This window comes from Nannospalax galili, unplaced genomic scaffold, assembly GCF_000622305.1.
Source record: "Nannospalax galili isolate Female #2095 unplaced genomic scaffold, S.galili_v1.0 scaffold540, whole genome shotgun sequence".
NCBI classification, from domain to species: domain Eukaryota; kingdom Metazoa; phylum Chordata; class Mammalia; order Rodentia; family Spalacidae; genus Nannospalax; species Nannospalax galili.
The window spans coordinates 368,840-383,884 of record NW_008348613.1 but is presented as its reverse complement, the minus strand read 5'-3'; the positions used below and the strand labels follow the sequence as shown (position 1 = coordinate 383,884).

Genomic DNA, 15,045 nt, shown 5'->3' with positions numbered 1-15,045 from the left:
GAGATCTTCTTTAAAGGGTAAAAACTCATTCAATTTTATATCTTACAGGGGTTATACTGAGTTCAATATTGTATAACTGTATTAATTCAACTGTGAACCTAAAAATTTACAGCCACTTTTGAAAGAGATGTATTCTTGCTCTGGAGTGTGTTACTGAATATGTTAAAGCTGTAATGAAATGTTTCCTCTAATCATGAGGTTATTAAATTTAAAAAAAAATATGTCCTAAACAAAAATTTCAATGTTACAATAATGCTATGCATTACCATATTTTTATAATATGTGTATTCTTTCAAAGGTTCCAAGTTATAACACCACTAAAGTTCAAAAACACATTCCTCTCTGTGCCCTGATATCAAGTAATCCTAATTTCCATTTCACTGGAAAATGGTATTTTGATGACTGTGGAAAAGAAGGCTATGGGTTTGTTTGTGAGAAAATGCAAGGTAGGAAATATTTGAGTTTTGATTCTTTTCATTTCCAGTCTTCTGTATTTGTTACATACCAGCTTTGCAGCTAGCATTAGGAGACACTTGCTCTTTAAGTATATTTAGTCATTAGTCTCCTCTTCCTAGCACTGTGCCCTTCAACTGTGTCCTAAGGACTGGAGAAGTCTCTTGACTGATGACCAAGTTTTTGCATCCACCTAAGTACCATTAAATAACTCCACTCCTTGTTCTGGGATTTTATGTCTATATTAGTCCACTTTTCAAAATGAAAATGAAATTAGCATGTTAATACACAAAAAAAACCACTTTCTTTTGGCTCACAGTTGTGCTCCAAAATCAAGGGTCCACATCTGGAGATGGCTATCTTCCTGTCAGACTTCTAGTATGTCTTATCATATCACAAGAGCTAGGGATTGGGAGTACCTCTGTTCTCTCTCACAATTAAAGCCACCAGGATTCAGTCACAAGATTCCACCCTCATGACTTTATCTCATTCTAATCATCCTCCAAAGGCCCCACTTCTGAACCTCATAGATTAAATTTCTTTAGGGAGAAACATTGAAAATGGATCTAAACTACACATAAACTATTTAGGCGATTTTTGAAAAGTCACCCAGAATGGTGGAAAAGACTCAGGAACTGGGCTTGGTGGATTATGCCTGTAATTCCTGAACTTAGGAAGTTAAGGCAAAAAATATCTTAATTAGTTCAAGACCAGCCTAGACCACATAGTGAGACCCTGTCTCAAAACAACAACAGCAGAAGTCACATAAATAAACTAATTTGTACTCACTCCTTCTTTGGAGTTCCAAAAATTATCTTTATGGCTGAATGTGACATCCAGTATGCATTTAGATCTAGAAGGTAAAATTCCCCAATGATTTCTGGAGTATAGTATCAAATCTGTTAGCCAGCTTTCCGTTAGCTAGCACACAGGTCTGGGTGTCTGCCCTCCCAGACTCCCACCCCACCACTGTAAATGAGCTTTCCCTTACTGAAATAATCAACTTACAGAGTTTATATTGGCTTATCATTTTGAAGGTTCTAGTCCATGTTTGATTAGACCCATTGCTTTGGGCCTGTAGTACCACCCCACCACTGTAAATGAGCTTTCCCTTACTGAAATAATCAACTTACAGAGTTTATATTGGCTTATCATTTTGAAGGTTCTAGTCCATGTTTGATTAGACCCATTGCTTTGGGCCTGTAGTATAACAGAACATCATGGAGGGAGCACATAGCAGAGCAAAGCCACTCACCTCATGACCAGGAGGCAGATAGAATGGAAAAGGAAGAGTCTGGGCTCCCATAATTCCCTTCTGTGGTATGCCCTCAATGACCTAAGGCCTCCCAGTAGGCCTCATCTACTAAACATTCCACCAGCTCCAGTAGAACCACTCTAGGGACCAAACTTTGAACACCTGGACCTTTAGAGGTCACTTAGAAACCTAACTGCCAGTGAGGTGAATGAGCAGTGTGAATGTCCTTGAGCAACGTTGCATAATAAAAGCAACAAAGACAGCTTTTGTTTTTACTACATACTGTGTCCCTCTGCCTGGCATAGTGCCTTGGGTTTATGGACACTGTGTCATAAAACCTTCAAGACCATTCCAGGAAATAGGTCAGAGTCTCCCCATTCTATAGATAAGAATTTGAGTCTTAGGGGGAAAAAAAGTATCTCAGTTAAATACAGTAATTCTATTTTTGTGATGTTGGCTTCTTCTTGAATTTACCCCTGATTACTTTCTTTGGCATTTGGGGTCTAAGGCTAGTAGATGCTCCTTTGGTGATTCGCAGAGCAGAGGTGGAACACACAGGTCTGGATGTCTACCCTCCCAGACTCCTGCCCCACCACTGTAAATGAGCTTCAGTCAAGTGACTTATCTTCTGTGAACCTTGATTTCAACACCTATTACCTATAAAGTAAAGTAATAACTATTTCACATGCATACATAAAGTTTAGTATAGTCCCCAGCACATGTTTAACAAATGATAGTTTTTTAATTATTATTTCTGAAAAAGTATTATTCAGCTTAACAAATTCTTGTCACAGTGAACACCCTATATTTGCCATATAAATACGTGCTTACATTGGGCTTGAGCCAACCTTGCTATCTGCATGCCAGAATCAAAAAATCTGAATCAAAAGAGAGCCAAAGAGTGGGGAGATGGCTCAGTAGGTAAAATCACTTGCCACACAAGCATGAGGACATGAGTTTGAACCCCAAGATCATTGAAAAAGCTAGACACATGCACAGCCCAAGGACCATATTCCTGGCACTCCTATAGGGAGATGGGAGGCAGACAGGAAAGTCCCTAGAAGCCCATGGGCCTGGCAAACATAGCAGAAAAACAACAGAAGAGACTGTGTCTCAAAGTAGAAGGCAATAACCAACACCCAAAATTGTCCTCTGACTTCCACATGCACACTGCAGCACACACGTGCCTGCATACACACACCTGCATACACACACACACACACACACACACACACACACACCCATACACTTTCTTCTTCAGGGTAATGAGTAGCAAAGCCACATTACTCAAAATTGCATGTTTTGTTTTGAAACTTGATGGAATTAATTTTATTGGGAGATAAATGCCTGTATGTAAAAACAACAGTATAACTCAATAGGAGAAAACAAAAATTTCAGTTACTTTAATTATACTAGTTATTGTCATTTTGAAATAGTACTTTTGGATTATACTGATTATTTTAATAACTAATCTTAGACGGAGTATGGACTGGCAAACAGACCTATAGAATACACTGGTAATTAAAGTGCAATTCACTACAAGTTAATTAATAAATAGATTAATATCACTTTGTAATATGTGCTTGTTATATCAAGGTAACAGTAACAAAAGACAAAAGTAACGTCTTGCTTTGCCATTTTTTGTGTGGAGAACATGGAACAATATTTATTGAGTGTTTGACGTGTCCCACATGCAATAGCGTGTCCTGTGTGGACATCAAAATGAATTCTGCCCTCACCCCTCTGAGGAAGACATCATCAATTTCTTATAGACCCAAAAGTTTGGCTGTAGAGAGACTATTCTGCTCAAGATCTTTTAGTCAGAAATGGGATGAAGTCCAGGTCTTCAGTCCATTCATACCTCAGCATGCACCTTTCTAAACTCTCACTTATTAATTGAAGTTTTAGTTTAGTATACAGAAAGGAACTGAAGACATTTTAGATAAAATAGTGCAGAAATTTTACTTTGTTTTCATGTTTTAATTTTTTCAAACTCTACCTATCCTAAGGATATGACATAACACAGGACAAAAAGGCAAATGTACAGATGTTAAAGAGAGAGCATCCACAGGTCAGACACAGGTCTGCTGATCACGTGATTATGGCCATTCACAAATAGCCAAGCACTACCAAGCATGTGTCAGAAACCTTTGCCTTTTAATTTCTAAATCTTGACTCTGGTGATGCATTAATAATAATAGTTTACAGGGCTTGCACGTGTTTTTAGCACTTACTAACTTCAGTTTTAAAATTCTTTTTCAGAATTTATACATTAAACACACCCATGGTTATCCTACAGTCTCAAAAGTGTAGTCCAGTGTTCCATGTGAGAGTATGCACTTGAAGAATTAGGTTTGCAGTACAGTGCATTACTATATGACATATGCAAACATTCTACTGCTATGAGCTTCTGGCAGAACAGTGGGCTAGAGACTGCTTCTCTATTGAAGGGAAACTTGCCTAAGCCCATTACCTGTACCTCTAGCAAAAAACAGTATGTTTGACAAAGGATGGTAACAAATGGGGAGTCTTCTAGAGATAATCTAACCAGTGTTTGTACTTTTTAGGAAACTCATTCATAAAAATTCCCAAATGTTCCAATTCTTTAGTATCGCACATATTTTCATGCAGTGTATTTATTTTGAATTCATTACTTCTGGAAGAAAAACTCGAATCAACATGGGTATTAGTGTCCAGGATGCATGCCAAATTTGGTCTCCTCCTTTCTCTTCAACACACTAGAGGTGATTTTGTTGCTGTTCTCATTCTAGATATTCCTGGACACCATGAAAATGTGTCTGATGTATATCCAATCCCCAATACTTTAGAGTATGGAAACAGAACTTACAAAATAATTCATGCTAATATGACTTGGTACACAGCAGTAAGAGCCTGCCTGATGCATGGAGCAGAACTGGCCAGTGTTACAGATCAGTTTCACCAGTCCTTCCTCAGTGTTGTCCTCAGCAAGCTAGGACACACCCATTGGATTGGACTTTCCACCACAGACGTAAGTTGTGGGAATGACTTTAATACTATGCACATGCTTTGGACAAATGACTTTTACTTTATCTTGCAACCTAAAATTTAGTCTTAGCTTGTTTATAATATAAATAAGCCTACTTAGCCTTGAGCTTCTCTTGTAACCTAAACATTTACCTCATGACCCTCCCTTGCCCTTGACCCAGAATAATGTATAAATGTGTGTGGGGGGGTTGCATGTCAAGCAAGTGTTGCAAGGAACAGATATCAGCAGATATTCATTGGAAGCAACAGATGATCCCATTTATGTTGTAAACAACAGATGGAATTAAATTGGTAACATCTGTTTGTGTATATGTGCTATTCTAGATCAGTAGGGGTCAGAAAGGACAAAATGCTTCTGATAAGGGTCTGCTTTTACTTCCCCATTTCATACCAAATATACTCTTATAATAGAGAGAGGAAGGCCTTTGTTTGAGAGCACAGTTCCCACAAAGTCTTGAAAGTTCTCAGAGCAGTTCAGGTCCCCTCTTGGCTCAAATGGATGCTTAAGAGTCAGGCTGTTTTTATAAAGCATAACTATAATGTGGCACCACATAAGACTACCCAGTAGGTATTATAAGTCCCTCGGATCATCTTTGCCCAGTTGCTCATCTATCTTCTTAGTGAGACAACCACTGAAATCAGCACACAAAACCATGTTCCAGAAACAATAATAAATGTAACAATTTATTCTTGGTTTATACAAAAAACACTGCTTTATGTATAGCCTGTGGCTACAAAACAAGAGTGCACATCTTTTTTTAGGATACACTTGCCTGATTTCTAAATGAAGTGGCCCTGTGCTTTCTCTGAAAATTCTCCTGAGTTCCAGCTCATTCGTGCACTGGAACACATCTTAAACTCAAGTGCTATGTTTGGGCAATTTATTGGATTTCAAGAATCTTCATGAAAAATGATTCCTGCTTCCTGCTCAGAAACTTGATTATTAATTCATTCACTGCCCTTGAAATATAGCATGCAGAGTTTTGTTTTTGTGATTTGATTTTTTTGTTTTGTTTTCTGTTTGCTTTTGTTTTTTAAAACGAATATTTGTGCTAGATAACTTTATTTGTCAACTTGGCACACCTGGGTAGAGGGAGCCTTAATTGATGAATTGCCTCCACTGGACTGGCCTATGGTCATGTCTGTGGGGTATCTTCTTGATTACTGAGTGATGTAGGAGGGCCCTGCCCACTGTGGGTGGTGCCACCCCTAGGCAGGTGGGCCTATGTTGTATAAGAAAGGTTGAGCAGGGGCAAGGGAAGCAAGCCAGTAAGCAGTGTTCCTCCATGGCCTATGTTCCAGTTCCTACCTCCAGGTTCCTGCCCTGAGTTCCTACCTCGGGCTCTCAGTGATGAACTGTGACCCAGAACTGTGACCCAGAAGACATAAGCTAAATAATCCCCTTCCGACCCAAGTTGGCATTGGTAAGAGTGTTTTGTCACAGCAATAGAGAAACAAATGAGAACAGTATTACATACCCAAATTAATGAAAAGAAAGTTCTATTATCCATAACCTCTGATTATTCTGGAGGAAAAAGTATAGAAATCTATGTAGGAAGGACAGGATGCTCAGATAGTGTTAGGTGATGCTGCCAGCAGTTGTGGCAATGACATGATGTTTCAATTTCTCTCTACAGAATGGTCTTAATTTTGACTGGTCAGATGGCACTAAATCCCCTTTCACTTACTGGAAAGATGAGGAGTCACATGTCCTTGGTGACTGTGTCTTTGCTGACACTAATGGACAATGGCATAGCACAGCCTGTGAGTCATTTCTGCAAGGCGCCATTTGTCGTGTGCCCACTGGTAGGTAACAATTCTATTCAACTCAAGGAATGTATCCTATGTTACTATTGCATGTATGGCTGTGATCAGCAGGGAATATGAGCATGAATAGCAAAACGTCTCTGCCCTCAGGAAGCCTAGGTTGTATGTGTTATCAAGACAAATACCTGTTATACCAAGCATGGCTGCCATATAAGAAAGGGGTCATCAAGAGAAGAATGCATTGTGGTTTCTTCTGATACTGCCATGACCACCACTGTCTTGCAGTGTACCAAATAAGTTTGGTTTGTTTTACTTTTTTTTTAGGTATAATTTTCTAGTTTGATTTCTGTTATGGTGATAAAACCACATTTGCACATGCACACACACACGCACACACACAAATAATATTTTAGCAATGCAAGTGACAGGCAATAACATATTTAAACTACTAAAATTGTAAGAAAAGAAAAGACATTGCTGTTTGCTCCCTTTTATAGGTCAAGGAATTGAAGTGTAGGATGCCGTGCCCAAGGTCACACAGCTAGGGAGCAGCAGGGCCACAGTCTCAGCATAGATGTGTCTGACTGTCATGTTTGCTCTCTAAATTCCCCTCAAACTTCCCTTATTGGTTTTGTGTGGTATTACACTATGATATTTATTGAATGTTCTATTTTTTTCTCATAGGCTTATTAGCAAGTAAAGATTTTAGAAATCTATGACACTTAGCATTTCCTGGGACACACTTTAGACATTTTCACATTTCCTAGCAGCAATCATCTGCCATTTTCTATGTGTATCACATCTTCCAGATGTCCTGAGCTTTAGGAGAGCAGTAGATGGCCATCCTTACCTGGGTAGCACTTAAAGTAAATCTCAAAGAAGTGTATTAACACACCCTGCCCTACTTAGGTAAAGATTATTTCTTCCAGAAATGCTGGAAGAACCTAACTCTGATTTGTAACCATTTATATCAAATCCAGTCATCAGGGTATTATAATGAAAATGTTATTACATTTATTGATTTTGTCTTTCATAGACTGTGATATGAGGATCATCTTAATATATGAGCCCAGTCACCAGCCTGAAATCATAGCTATTTTTTCTTCATAGAAACAAAGGCATTTGAGCACCCAATGCTGTGTTCAGAAGCATCGATTCCCTGGATAAAATTTAAAAATAATTGCTACAGTTTTTCAACAGTCCTGGACAGAATGAGTTTTGAGGATGCTCATGAATTTTGCAAAAAAGAAGGTAATTCTGTTATGATGGTGAAATGCTTTCATGTATGCTATTTTGTGTATGACATTTCAGTAACAATGTGCTTTTCTCAGATGCTGATCACCCAGTAACTTTAGAACCAATGAAAACTATTGAAAAATAAACACTTTTGAATTTGCTAAATGGGGGACAGCTATTATAAACAATTAAAGGTCCAGTGTAGACTGTGAAAACCCAAGGTGATGTCTCAGCATATCGCTTTCCCAGGGAACTCTTCCTTTAAAGCCATGTGCATTATGAATCTTTAATATTCTCTAAAATTAATCATCTATATTTTAACTAAGTGAAAGCTTGTATCTTTTAATAAATATGGTTTTCCTTTAGTAGTTTTATTTTTAAAAGTCACTTTAGATTTTTGTGTGTATATGTGTGGTGTGGGCATGTGTACACGTGTATACAGGTATACATGCATGTGGGTATATGAGTTGTGGAGGCCAGAGGACGATATCAGGTATCTTCCTCAATCTCTAGCCACCATATTTTTTTTGAGACAGTCTTTCACTGAGCTTGGAGCTCCCCCACTCAAAAACACTAGCTGGCCAGCAAGCCCTAGGGATCCTCCTGTCACTGCCTCTCAGGCCTGGCTCAGGTGCTAGGAATCCAAACTCAGGCTCTTTACATACCCAGCTATCTCCTCATTTTTCCCCTACCCCTAAATCATTTTTTAATAATGGAAGTTTGGACCTGGAGCTGGAGTTCAATGCCGTGCACTTGCCTAGCTTGCCAAGGCCCTAAAATTCTAGCCCTAGCACTAGAAAAAAATTGAATAAGGAAATATTTACTTTTCAAAGCCTCAGCTTCACAAGTAATGGCATAAGAAGCATTTTTTGATTGTCTTCATCTGTCATCATAAATACTTGCTCATTTGCTACTTGCCTCCTTTATAGGATCTAATCTTTTAACAATCAAGGATGAGGCTGAAAATTCATTTCTCCTGGAAGAGCTGCTTGCTTTTGGTTCTTCTGTCCAGATGGTTTGGTTGAATGCTCAATTTGATAGCAACAGTAAGTGATTTGGGTGGAGAAGAGAGGGTGTAAATAAATACACAGTCCTTGAGGCCTCTGTGAGCCAGAGATTGCTCCTTAAACATGGTTACTGTGAAAAATTGTGTGAATCCTAAAGCCACTTTTCCCAAAAATAACATGATTACCTTTTTCTATATCTTTTAGCTTTTTAAAATTCCAAAATATCAAAAACTAAAAAAAAAAAAAAAAAGTTTACCTTCATACTTACTGTGAAGATGCTTGGCTACAACTCTGTTCACAGACTTCATCACAGTAAAGCCAAGCCATATTGACTGTTAAAAACACATAACAGAGTTAGGGAACTGTTTTAATGACAAATTGTGCCATTAGAATTCTTATGTGCTACTTATAAATGCCAGAGTTTGTAATAAAATGGAAGCATAGTATTCTTTTCTTTATGTAATTGATGGTTATTGAAAGGAAGTTGTAAAGAAAATTATTTTAATTGGCATGGAGAGCATGTTATGGTGGTGGAGAAAGGTGGGTGGGAAGCCCAGTCCACCCTTGCAAGGAACATTTTAATCGTGGACATTGTTTAGACTCTCTAGATGGTGATAATAAAAAGTAGGCTGACTTTTAGTTTATTTTATTGTTAGTTTTAAATTCTTTTCAGACAGTATACCACACACACACCTTATTGACCATATACAGGTTGAACCTTCACACTGATTCCACCCTCTCAGTATAATAATGGCTTTGAAAAATGAGCCTTTTTAAAAAATGATATAAATGTCAGGTTTCCAAAGGATTTTGTTTACACTGATTAATTTTGTTTACTAAGTGGTTTCTTTAAAGTGGTTAGAAATTCATAGGCTATTTCAAAACTCAAACTGGGACATTAAGAAACAAGATATCCTATAAATGAGAACACTATCTAAAATAAGTAGCTCAGGAGGCAACTTTAATTAATGCATACCTTTTGTGATGTTTTGTTCATGCATATGCTTATGGAATTGACTGCCTCTGGGAGTGAGTCCCGTTAAATTTGGGGGCTGCTTTTTGTGATTTATCCCAGTTTTAAGTTGCTTCAAAACCATGCACTAATTCGTAATGTGAGCAATTTTTCCACAGATGAAACCATAAGGTGGTATGATGGAACACCCACAGACCAGTCAAACTGGGGTATTCGGAAGCCAGAACTGGACCACCTCCAGCCCCATCCGTGTATTGCCCTGAGGATCCCTGAAGGAGTGTGGCAGTTATCCCCATGTGAAGACAAAAAGGGATTCATATGTAAAATGGAGGCAGGTGTGTGAAGGGAAGAAGAAATTCTTCATTTCAACTTTTCCCTGGCTAATGCTGACCCACCATAGTGCCACAGTCTTAAATTCAGATAATCAGGGAGTATTCAAACAGATTCCGATATTACTGCCTTGTTCTACATCAGACTTAAGTCAGCACACTTCAGCTCCTTCTTCCTCTAATATGAAGGAAAAGTCATTAGTCATTATAAAAGAAGTCAAGGCTCTGACTTTCTTGTCTGCAAGAAAGAAGTTTACACCAGAACGTAAGGCAGAACGTAAGCCAGCAGTCTCCATCTGGGTGATGCTGTGCAGAATGTTGAGGTTTCTTCACCTTTGACACCTGGAAATATCTATTCATTTGGCACTTTTGTTGTGGATAAGTAGATGTAATTCCTTCTGAAAACATTGTATGTCATAAAGGTCATAGTTCACTTCATCCTGAGAAACTTATTTAGTTTATAATGATGACAATTTTAGAACTCGAAGCCAGAAAAATCTGTAAACATTTGTAAACTACAGCAGAGGCTGATACGCTAGCATACCAGTGAGGATCATGGACTGGGAGAGGATGTTTATAATAAGCCGATCAGTTCTAGATGCTAGTTTTATCAAGAAGGAAGGTTTTGTATGGCTCTAGGATGCTGTAGAAGATGTCAGAGAAACTAGACTCCGTATTTTAGAGGAGGAAGAGAATTTTAGGAGCTGGACCAGAGAAGGAAAGGCACTATAGACCAAAGGCCCCTCATGACTAAAAGCAGTCATGGAGAACACACATAGACTGGAGCAGATGGCTCATGTGAGGGCATGTTAGAAATAAAATTGACCAGTGAGGCAGGATCCAATCAGAGCACTAGGCTAAATAGCCGAGGTTCCTAGCGGAGACAAGGATGCCCTAAGTATCTAGACGCTTGCATTGGTGTTGTCCTCAATCTATTGAAAGAGCAGCATTTGTAACTTGAGTGACAGGACTCGAAGGGCATGACTTTGAAATTACAAAAGCTAAGAGTTTTTTTATTTTGTTTGTTTTGTTTTTTGTTTGTTTGTATTCCAGTGTGGCTTTGCTATCGAACAAGTGTTAAGTGATGTACTAGGTCGCTTCCTCCATTCACTGGTCTGTCCTCCCATCTTCCTCTGGATTATCCTCTACAGTGTCCTCAAATTTACCTAGATCAAAAATTCCAGTTTAATTTTTTAGGTAGTCTTCTTGAATGAGAAGCTTTTACAGTAGAAAGCCTTAAAACAGGAACCATGTTGCTTTGGGACAGAGGGGCTGTTTATTCCTTTGCCAAATTTCTTGGGACCACAAAAGAGAAAAAGGTGCTGACTGTAAAATTATTGCATTCAGGCAGGCAGCCTCTCCATGCTGGGCAAACTTTCTACCATATCCCAACAAAATGCTGACTTCCTGTAAGCAGGGACCGTGTTTTATATGTATTTCTATTGTGATAGTGCTGAGACTGGATGGAAATTTGGGGGCTTGAATAAATGGGGGGAAAAAAAGCAGTAATGCATTGTGAGCAATAGTATCAATCACTGTAAATCATGGCTTATGGGCAGGTGAGATGTGACTCCCATAAGTTGTCATCTGATCCACACATGCATCATGGCATAAGTGCATGCACGCATGCTAAATAAATAAATCTACGGGATGGAGTGCTACCTCAGAAGTTAAGAGCACTAGCTGCTCTTGCAGAAGCCCCAGGTTTGGTTCCCAGTACCCAGCACATGGTGGCTTACAACCACCCATAACTCCACTTCCAGGGGAGCCGACACTCTCTTCTGGCCTCTAAGGGCATTACACACTTGTGGTGCACTTACATACATGCAGGCAAAATACTCATACACATAAAATAAAAAATCAATCAACCAAAATTTTAAAATAAATATAATAAAAATAATTTTTAAAATGATAGATCACCAAATTTTTCTTGTAAAGGACCTGACAGTAAATACTTTAGTCTGTGAGGATCGTATAGCCCCTGTGACATGGACTCATTTGCCTCAATGAAATAGTCATAGACTTGCTGAAGAGATGGTTCAATCAGGGAAGTGTCTGCAGCACAAGTATGAGAATCTGCTTTTGGATCCTCAACATCCACATAAATAAACCAGCATGATGGCATGTGTCTGTAAACCTCACATTGGGGAGGTGGAGACATCAGGATCCTTGGACCTTGTTGGCCAGCCAGTCTAGCTGAATTGGTGAGCTCCAGGTTCAGTGAGAGACACTGTCTTAAAAACTAAGGGGGAGAGTGATTTAGGACCTGGCCTACACACACACACACACACACACACACACACACACACACACAACATACAATACATTCATATGGGGCTGGAGAGATGGTTGATCAGTTAAAAGCATTGGCTGCTCTTGCAGAGGACCTGAGTTTGGTTCCCAGCATTCACATGGCAGCTAACAACTGTCCCTAACTCCAGTTCCAGGGGACCTAACACCCTCTTCTGACCTCTGCAGGCACTGCATATATATATATGCAGTCAATACACTCATACACATAAAAATAAAATAATAAATAAAAAATTTTAAAAACGCATACATACACAAAGGATCACAGACCATACATAAATGAATGAGGATATTTCATTCCAATAAAACATTATAACATAAAAACCAGCAACCATAGTTGATCTATGAGCCATAGTTTGATGCCTGCTACAAGTAATGACATAACTTGGCTGAATTTGAAAAAATACTTCATTTCTATTTTTTCATCTGATTTTAGATGTTCCCACTGTAAAGGAGCATCCAAGAAAAGGTGAGTTTGGAACATGAAGGAATATCTTGATTTTTCTTAGAAATAATAAAATAGAAAGCAACTATATGTCATTACCTTGACTCTCCTCTTCATCTTCCAGGGTTGAGTCATGGCATCGTGCCTCTTGCAGTCGCACTGACTCTGATAATCATCCTGGCCATTTTCATACTTGCCTTCTGGATATACAAGCAGAACAGTGGCTTCTTTCAAAGACTCACAGGGTCCAGGAATCCTTACTATCCTACAACCAACTTCAGTACAGTACATTTAGAAGAAAATATTCTCATTTCCAATCTTGAGAATAACCAATGATGATGAAGTCAGAGGATGCCCCAGACATGAAGAGGAGCAAAGGAGGCTGCAAGGAGCGTCCTGTCTGCCCTTCCCGCTAACAAGATGCCGTTATAATGAGGACTGTATCACCGTTTCAATTATTCTCCAAGCACTGGTTTTAAATTGTAACCAAATCAGACAAGGTTTAATTTATTCATTTCTTCAACTGTGGCCAATTATTAGAATGGGTATTGGTTACTATTTAGAAAAACAAGAATAATCCAAAAGAAATCCTATATTGAGAACTCTTCAAACCCATCTGGTACACATCCAGACATTTCCACAGGCACTCAAAGAGAAAGGAGGAAAAAATGTAAATCCTATCCTTGGATACTAGAAGAAAAGGCTTTGGGGACATTTCTTGTTTGCTTCTAATTCAATCATTTTTAAAGGCAGATTTGGCAAGTACTAATTCCTAAATTTTAAACTCACGGGCTCTGAACTCTCAACTAATACTTCGGGTGATGTTAATTTTTGTCTGATTCTCAGCCCAGGGAAGAAGCACAACGTGACTCTCTCTTGAATGTGAAGATCTTGGTGAGCAGCACACTTTTGAGCAACCACTTAGTTAAAAATGTGACTTAAATATTCACTTGCTAAAGTGATTACCATGTTTGATATTTAAAGGTATCTTATAAGTAAGCTTAAAGGAATGTATTGAGACTTGTTTAAGTCACTAAAACTCATGGTCTTTATTAAAAACAGAAAATATAAATAATAATATAACTATGTTGACAACCAGGAGATACAGAAATCATGTACCTTGAATTTAAAGAGGAAAAGTTAAAGATCTGAATACATTCCCATTAGAACCAAAGTAGAGGGCATGTTAAGAAATGCTAAATAAAATCAATCTGCAGTAGTAATCAAGACACTTTTTTATATAAATGAACTGATTTAGGTGCTCTAATAAACTATCAATTTTGAGATCCATCTCTTTTTGTGTTTTACTAGTTGGTACTATTGGTTAATAAACATTAAAAGTATATTTATTTGGGGCTTGGGAGATGGTTCAGTTGGTAAAATGCCTGCTGTACTAACATGAGGACCTGAGTTCAGATCCCCAGAACCCACATAAAATCCAGATGCAGAGGTGCACATCTGTAACCTCAGCACTGGAGTGTAGATGGAGTAAAAACAGATGAATCTCTGAAGCACACTAGCCAGCCAGCCTATCCATACTGATGAAGTCCAGGTTCAGTGATAGACCTTGTCTCAGAAAATAAAGTGAAAAGTGATAGAGGAAGACACCAAAAGTCAACCTCTGGTCCTCACATGCACACATATACATGTGCACATGCAAATGCACACACATATGCACAATCACAAACATTAAAATTTCTTAAGTATGATCTTGTCTGTATTTTTTTAAACCACAAGTTTTATATCCCTTCAATATTCTCTTTTTAATATTTTATTTATTTTTATTTTCTGTGTATTGCCTATATGTATGTAAGTGTACCTGTGTCATGCAATGCCCATGAAGGTCAGAAGAGAGGCTCCCCTAGAACTGGAGGTATGGATGGTTCTTAGCTGGGATTTGAACCCCAGTCCTCTACAAGAGCAGCCAGTGCTCTTAAATGCTGGGCCATCTCTCCAGCCCCATTAATTTCTTATAAAGAAAAATGGTTCCATAAGCAATACTAAAAAAATAATGCACGCCTTTAATCCCAGCACTCGGGAGGCAGAGGCAGGCGGATCTCTGTGAGTTCAAGGCCAGCCTGGTCTACATAGTGAGTTCCAGGACAGCTGGGGCTACAGGGAGACCCTGTCTCAAAAAAAAAAAAAAAATTACTCACTGCATAAATGTTTATTGAGAATCCTCTTCGAGCCCAGGTTCTGGGGTAAGCAAGTCCAGGGCTCATGGCACTTTATCCAGTAAAGAA

At 38.6% G+C, this 15,045-nt stretch overlaps 1 protein-coding gene across 1 annotated transcript in view; it reads left to right on the top strand.

The window, feature by feature from the left end:
- The window catches only part of Pla2r1 (phospholipase A2 receptor 1), a 134,532-nt gene extending 120,440 nt beyond the window's left edge, over positions 1-14,092 (top strand). The window contains 9 exon segments of the mRNA XM_029569698.1: positions 299-446; positions 4,480-4,718; positions 6,373-6,541; positions 7,613-7,753; positions 8,668-8,784; positions 9,877-10,053; positions 12,794-12,826; positions 12,927-13,131; positions 13,133-14,092. Of these exon segments, the coding sequence (XP_029425558.1) occupies positions 299-446; positions 4,480-4,718; positions 6,373-6,541; positions 7,613-7,753; positions 8,668-8,784; positions 9,877-10,053; positions 12,794-12,826; positions 12,927-13,131; positions 13,133-13,379 (1,476 nt within the window). The 3' untranslated portion in view covers positions 13,380-14,092.
- Positions 14,093-15,045: the final 953 nt, after the last annotated feature.